Below are 7,500 nucleotides of genomic sequence, written 5' to 3'. Positions count from 1 at the left end.
TTTTTTTCACACCAAATCTCTTGTGAGCTTGTAGATCTGCTATTCTTTGGCTAATGTTCCGCCCCAGGTGGAACATTAGCCAAAGAATAGCAGATCTACAAGCTCACAATATTGTCATCAATATTAAGCCCATATCTAACAGGACTTCATATGGGAATGCCCTGCCCATATATGGAGGAAGACAGCCCTTATCTGTGTGGCTGGTTCAGACAGGGATCTCCATGTATGGGTATAAAAGGGATGTACCAGGGGTCTCCATATATGGGTAACTGGTCCGATATATATCACTGGCCAGGTGGCCAAGAGTTGGCGCAACCAGGGCGAGGTCGCATGTCGCCCTGAGGTGTCTTACTGGTATAGAAATTGCCACAGCAAAAAAGTATTTTACTGTGGTGTTCTGTGCACTTTTAAAACTTACATTGCCAAAGAAAGTGCTCAGATTAACTACATTTTATGATTCAGGCAGTAAACTAAATTATCTCTATCACTTTTCAAATACCCTCTATACATTTAGTATATCTAGAAGCTCACAACAGCTGTGAGCTTGTAGATCAGCAATTTTGGCAGAATGTTCGTCCCCAGAACAGGGATGCTGGGATTCATCATGTGGTTCAAAACAGGATAGAAAAAAACGTCTTTCCTCTCATCAGTTGTGAGTCTATATTTAAAACAACATCACAAGCAGCGACTATACGTACAGTATTACACTCCGCTGACATATCATTAGACCGTCACCATAGAAATGTATACCACACACTGAAACCTTGCGGTCACGGCATATACCGACCGTATATCACTGCATCCCTAGCTGGCCATGAGATGCTCGTGCGTCGCAACGTATGCAGAGCTTTCTGTGTGTGGAAGCAGTTCCAGGAACTCTGTGTGTGTGTGTGTGTGTGTGTGTGTGTGTGTGTGTGTGTGTGTGTGTGTGTGTGTGTGTGTGTGTGTGTGTGTGTGTGTGTGGTACATGTGTATGTCGGTGTGGTCGGCGAGGTTTAAAAGCCGTAATGAATGAATAATTCAAGCCAGCCATCCTGACTTTTAACAACCGGATGCTGCCTGGTCAGACAACCAGGAGCAGCCTGGAAGAGCAAGGAAGCTCAGAGAGACAGATAGAGGGGGCCCAGCAAAAACGGTCAGGACCTGGACCAATCAGTGACGTCTCCATTGGGGCCAGATCACAGCCCATATGGAGATGATCTTGACGTCATTACCAGGACGTCATATGGTCTAGTTAGATATCTCCCAGAATATATTGTTTGTAATGTTTGTACCTAACATTACAAACAATAACAATAATCCTGTCAAACAAAAAAGTCCATATTATGATGTCCTGGCAATGACGTCAAGATCATCCCCATATTGGCTGTGATCTGGTAGCCTAGCTCAGCTAGACAATCCACCCATGTTAAAACAAGGAGGGGATGGTCTAGAGTCGTGCGCTAGCTCTTTACATTTTGTGGCTCCAGATTCGTGAGTAGCTCCTGATTGGCTAGTTACAAAATAAGGCGGACTTTGTCTCTCTGGCAGCATGTCTGGTGTGAGCACGTCTCTGTCCATGCAGCGACAGAGCAGACAACATGTCTGGTGTGAGCACGTCTCTGTCCATGCAGCGACAGAGCAGACAGCATGTCTGGTGTGAGCACGTCTCTGTCCATGCAGCGACAGAGCAGACAGTGTGAGCACGTCTCTGTCCATGCAGCGACAGAGCAGACAACATGTCTGGTGTGAGCACGTCTCTGTCCATGCAGCGACAGAGCAGACAACATGTCTGGTGTGAGCACGTCTCTGTCCATACAGCGACAGAGCAGACAGTGTGAGCACGTCTCTGTCCATGCAGCGACAGAGCAGACAACACCACTCTTTACTGCTTTTCTTTAAAAGGGGGATTACTGCCACAAATGGGGCTGCATTCCTGAGGTTTCTGTCTTTGTCACCTGCTGTGTTTAGCTCAATGGTCCTCAACCTTTTCAGGCTGTGACCCCCAAAATAATCATATTTTAACTGGGGACCCCCCACCCTGACAAGCATTAAGAGTTGAGGCATTGCATTTTGTATAACTCGGTTATATTGTGAAAATAGCAGATCTACATTAGCCTGGCTCCAGCCAATAGACCCGCCCACTCTCTGAGTGAACTGCATCTCTTGGTCTGGATGTGTCATATGACGTGTCTCTTGCTACCGAAAGCTTCTCAAACCGACCGAAACCGACCAATGAAATCAATGCAATGCGGAGGAGGGGCGCGTCTAACTTTTGAAAATCAACAGAAACAGTGGAGGGAGGGATGGCTGCGTGGCTCACCAGAGTTCTTAATTGCTCCCTTTGAACTTCAAAAGGGCTCCGAACTGCAGTCATTGATTGAGCCATACAAGTGTCGAATAGCTCGTTAGTGATTTTCTCTCTAATCAATGAAACATCAAAGACAATGACCTGTTTGGTGCATGTCATTGAGTGGAGGGGGAGGAGGGAATGTTTTGTGTGCAAAAGTCAAACACAACCCCTCCCACCAGATCTCTTGTGATTGGGAATTTCAAATTTTAAATCCCCTCCCCTTTTCAATCAAATAGAATGGAGACAGGTTCAGACTCAAGCCCCAGCGTAGAGTCTGAAATCAGGCTAGATCTACATGCTCACAACGCCTAGCGACGCGAGGCGTTGTGAGCATGTAGATCTGCTATTTTCACAATTTCTGCGTCTAATATATGCCAATTTGGCCAATGTTTAATTTGTCATTTTAGAAGTATTAAAAAGTCCTTAAATTGTCACTTTAGAAAACTTAAACTTTATGTTGGTTTGTTTACTGTTGAGTGAGAAAACAGTGTTGCACATTAAGCTAATCTTCTGGAGACCCCCCAAAATAATTTGGGGACCCCCAGGTTGAGAACCACTGGTTTAGCTGATAGTGTGATTCAGTGACAGTGACTCGCCCCTCCCCAGCTCCCCTCCACCTCTAATTTTTCTACGCTATCCGTATCGTTATTGAGCGTGATAAACCGCTCCATAGAGTGGCTGTGCGTGTGTCTGTAGCCTTTTTCCTCCGCGTTTTGCCATAGCAAAATGTGTGTACATAGCATCATGTTTGTCTAGTGTTGTATGTCTGTAGCCTTTTTCCATAGCATGTGTAGCATAGCCTGTACATCCTAGACTCAAATCCTAGTCTGAAGACAGACGTTATGCAAGCACGACCACCGCTCACTTCACATTGGGTGTGATTTTTTGTTACCTCCTCCCATGAATTTCTTCTGAATGGGAGAACCTGCAGACTAGATACTGCAGTTAGTTAGCTGCATTTAGTATATAGTCTGGCCAGGCCAGGCTAGTGATCTGGCCCCAATCGAGACGTCACTGATTGGTCCAGGTCCTGGCATTAACATTAACGTGACATGTTATCTGAAGTAATGGTATACTGCTCTGTCCCTGTGGGTTTTATATGCAAACTGCTACTAAAGTATTCAAGCGTGCTGGGGGGGGAGGGAGGTGCTGGGGGGAGAGGGGTGCTGGGGGAGAGGTGCTGGGGGGAGAGGGGTGCTGGGAGGAGAGGGGTGCTGGGGGGAGAGAGGTGCTGGGGGGAGAGGTGCTGGGGGGAGAGGTGCTGGGGGGAGAGGGGTGCTGGGGGGAGAGGTGCTGGGGGAGAGAGGAGTGTAATCTCACAGCATCAGATTTGGGCGGTACGGGGGGTGGGGTGGACATCCTTGCCACCACGGTGCCCAGCGATCCGTCCAGCGACGAGGTGGAATGGAACGAGATGAGGTTGGGCTCCTTCCCCAGGCCCTCCCCCGCGTGATTCTGATTGGTCCAGAGCTCCTCGTAGGGGATCTCCTCGCCTCCTCCGGTCCTCAGGTCAGCCTCCGTCGGCCACTCCGGGGTCACGTACTCCCTCTCCTCCTCGCCGCCCGGCCCCTCCTCCCCCAGCCCCTCCCCCAGCGAGTCCCTGCAGCGCCTCGTCGACAGGCCGTCTGTCGTCACGCCGCCGCCCCAGATCGAGAGGCGCTGCAGTGCCACCTGCGGGACCAGCGAGTCCCGTGCCGACACCACGCACAGGCGGGACGAGGGCGCCGACCCGACGCCGCCCCGCCTCGGGCTGGCGCAGCACTCCTCCGTCACGCACTCCAGCTCGGGGCGCGTCTCGCGCACGGCGCGGGAGTAGGCGTCCGGGTCGAAGGCGTGCCGCAGCAGCAGGCTCTCCAGGGCGGCGGCGTAGACGGACGCCTCGGCGGCGTCGAAGCGTGGCATGCAGCGCAGCAGCAGGAAGTGGGAGGGCGACACCTGCGGGTGGGAATTCAGATCAATCAATAATCAATGAGAAAATGAGGAGACAAGACCATGTATTTACCTAATAGCCTACTATTAGGTCAGTGGTTCTCAACCTTTTCAGGCCGCGACCCCCAAAACAATCTTATTTTAACTGGGGAACCCCCCCCACCCTGATGAGCACTAAGAGTTGAGGCATTACATTTTGTATAACAAGGTTCTATTGTGAAAATAGCAGATCTACATACTCACAAATACTTGTGAGCATGTAGATTGTCACACTTTCTGCCTCTAATATTTGACAATTTAGCCAATGTTTAATTTGTTATTAAATTGTCACTTTAGGAATGTGCTGATACCATCTATACACTAAAACTTCATGTAGGGTTTGTTAACTGTTGAGAGAGTAAACAATGTTGCACATTAAGTTAATCATCTGGGGACCCCCCCACCCCCCTGGGGGTCCCGACCCACAGGTTGAGAACTAATGTATTAGGTGGTGGTGTTTATGCTTTATATAACATGATATCATGGACAGAAGTACAGTTTAACACTCAGGTCAGTGGTAAGGTAGTTCTGCCCAGAGGAATGGTCAAACACTAGAGTTATACTGTGTGGCTTCAAGGCCTCTGGAACGAGCTGTACCATAACAAGATAGACTTTACCAAAACACTATCTACTCAGTCCTAGTGAGACATCTAGACTACTACAAGCTATCCCGTATCAATGATGTATCATAAGAACTAGATATTAATATAATCAATGAACACATGATCTACTCTATAACGTCACACATAGGGCTGTCACCATTATGACATTATACATGACGATTAATTGTCACTCAAATAATTGTGATTAACGATTTAATAGTGTTTTTGTCGTTGACAATTGCATTTCTGTTTGGCTTTTAGGCTTTGAAGTTCTGCTACTTCTATTATCTATTATATAGCTATCTGCTATTTCCACTATTTTTTCAGTAGGAGCGAGATCATTTAGCGACCTACAACCGGGTCGCGACGTGGTCGGTAGTTTTCAGCGACCGGGTCGCTAAATCGAGCGACCGGGTCGCTAAATCACCGACCGCGCCGCTAAATCGACCGACCCGGTCGCTAAATCTACCGAACTGCCTGCAGTTTTAGGTCGGTAGATTTAGCGACCCGGTCGGAAGATTTTGCGCCCCAGTCGGTCGATTTAGCGACCCGGTCGCTCGCTTTAGCGATGCGGTCGGTGATTTAGCGACGCGGTCGGTGATTTAGCGACCCGGTCGGGAGAATGCGTGGCAGGTTAGCCTAACTGAGGTAAGGTTACTGAGGTTAGGTTTAGGGTTAGGGTTAGGGTTAGGGTTAGTAGGTCGGTGGAAGCGACCACCGGTCGGTGGATTTACCTACCCGGTCGCTGGATTAGCGTCCCAGTCGGTGGAATTAGCGTCCCGGTCGATGGAATTAGCGTCCCAGTCGGTCGATTTAGCGACCCGGTCGCTCGCTTTAGTGCCGCGGTCGGTGATTTAGCGACCCGGTCGCTCCATTTAGCGACCCGGTCGCTCGCTTTAGTGCTGCGGTCGGTGATTTAGCGACCCGGTCGCTCCATTTAGCGACCCGGTCGCTCGATTTTGCGACCCGGTCGCTGAAAACTACCGACCACGTCGCGACCCGGTTGTAGGTCGCTAAATGATCTCGCCCTCTCTCTATTTTTTACTTAAAAAAATATATACGAACATTTCTCAACATGGAAATGATTATGACGATTATGTCAAATAATTGCGATTAGATGATTATGTAATAACTGTGACAGCCCTAGTCACACATAATCAATCACGATAATCTCTAATCTACTACACACCTCATGGCGCCCGCGCAGCACGAGGCAGAGCACCACCGTCTTGCTGACGATGTTGAGCAGCTTGTAGCGGTGGCCCTCGCGCACGGCGTGCCGGTCGTAGGGGTTGCGGGGCGGCCGCGAGGGCACCGACACGTTGACGGGCAGCCGCACGCGCTCGATGATGCTGCGCACCGTGTGCTCGGCTCCCAGCATGCCCTGCTCCAGCGGCGAGCGCGTGCAGAAGCGGCCGCGGCAGGCGAACGGCAGGCTCACGCTCTGGTTGGTGCGGTGGTTCATGCACACCAGGCAGGGCGTCTTACCTGCGGACAACACAGGGAGGGTAGTGGAGGCACTCGTCAGGCACGTGCACACATAGGCAAAATGCCAAATGCCCCTCTTTCCATGCCACACCTGAAGGCAGCATTCAAGAGAATTGCCTTGTCCAAACTCTCCTGAACTTGAACGCAGCATCTTATGTTGAAAGAATTGCCCTCTCTGTGTAGAAATCCATGCTGTATACCACATTGCCTTTTTTATGCTTAGTTCTGTGTGGTATCAAGTCTGAAAATAACCGACCTCCAAGCTCACAAGGTGTCGCAGCGCGACGCGTTGTGATCTTGGAGGTCTGCTATTTTCAATATTTCCACCAAAAGGCCCTTTTATAAATGTCAGCCACTGTACTGCCTCTCTAACGTCCTCTGCACGTCCCTGCACAGGCCTTACTTCTGGGGGTCTTCCCCAGGCGTCTCAGGAGCGCGCTCAGTCCGGTCCTCTCCCTGGCGGGCGTGGCACACAGAAGCTCCGCCTTCCCCATGAGTGACAGCTCGTCTCCTTCCTGCAGAGTGAAGCTGTAGGGCTCACTGTCCTCGCTGAACTCACCCGACACGACCTGCACGCACACAAACAAACAGACAGTGTACTAACAGATGATACTTACATGGGAAATGGTAAAAGCATGTTCTGGTCCTCGGGGGATGGAAAATTACTTTAAGTGCTTCACCCAGCGGATGGCTGCTCAGATGCCCACACAGGGAGCTGATACAGGGTTTAACAACTCCATTTTAAAACCTTCAAATATTTTCATAAAATAGCAGTGAAAATAGGAGATCTGTTGCGATGCTTTGTGATCTTGTAGATCGCTGTTTTCATATAATGAAGTATATAGGGCTTAAGTGCTTATATGTTTTCAGTGGTTTGCTATGGGACACGGCGACGCATAGATAGACTGATAATTCCCAGACGACCACTCACTCTATCCACTCTGCTACCTCAGCCTAATGTAAGTGTCTGTGCAACTCAAAACATTACATAAAGTGCAAATTATGTGCAAGGTGCAAATACCATTGATGATCTCTCTGTTGCTTGTGTGCTCGGTGAGCGAGACATCAGAAGTAGTGATTGCAATCACTGACACAAAATGACACTTTTAG

The 7,500-nt window shown here is 49.5% G+C and overlaps 1 protein-coding gene across 1 annotated transcript in view; it reads right to left on the bottom strand.

Moving 5' to 3' along the window:
* Positions 1 to 7,500, bottom strand: part of gareml (GRB2 associated, regulator of MAPK1-like) — a gene marked incomplete at both ends in the record, with an annotated part of 37,757 nt that overhangs the window by 3,669 nt on the left and 26,588 nt on the right. The window contains 3 exons of the mRNA XM_080743970.1: positions 3,653 to 4,267; positions 6,092 to 6,390; positions 6,794 to 6,959. Coding sequence (XP_080600096.1) covers positions 3,653 to 4,267; positions 6,092 to 6,390; positions 6,794 to 6,959 — 1,080 coding nt within the window. The remainder of the gene's footprint in view (positions 1 to 3,652; positions 4,268 to 6,091; positions 6,391 to 6,793; positions 6,960 to 7,500) is intronic.

This window comes from Nannobrachium achirus (assembly GCF_963921795.1).
Source record: "Nannobrachium achirus genome assembly, chromosome: 16".
In the NCBI taxonomy this organism is placed as follows: Eukaryota; Metazoa; Chordata; class Actinopteri; order Myctophiformes; family Myctophidae; genus Nannobrachium; species Nannobrachium achirus.
Note: the sequence above shows the minus strand (reverse complement) of the source record. Positions and strands in the feature narration are given on the sequence as shown.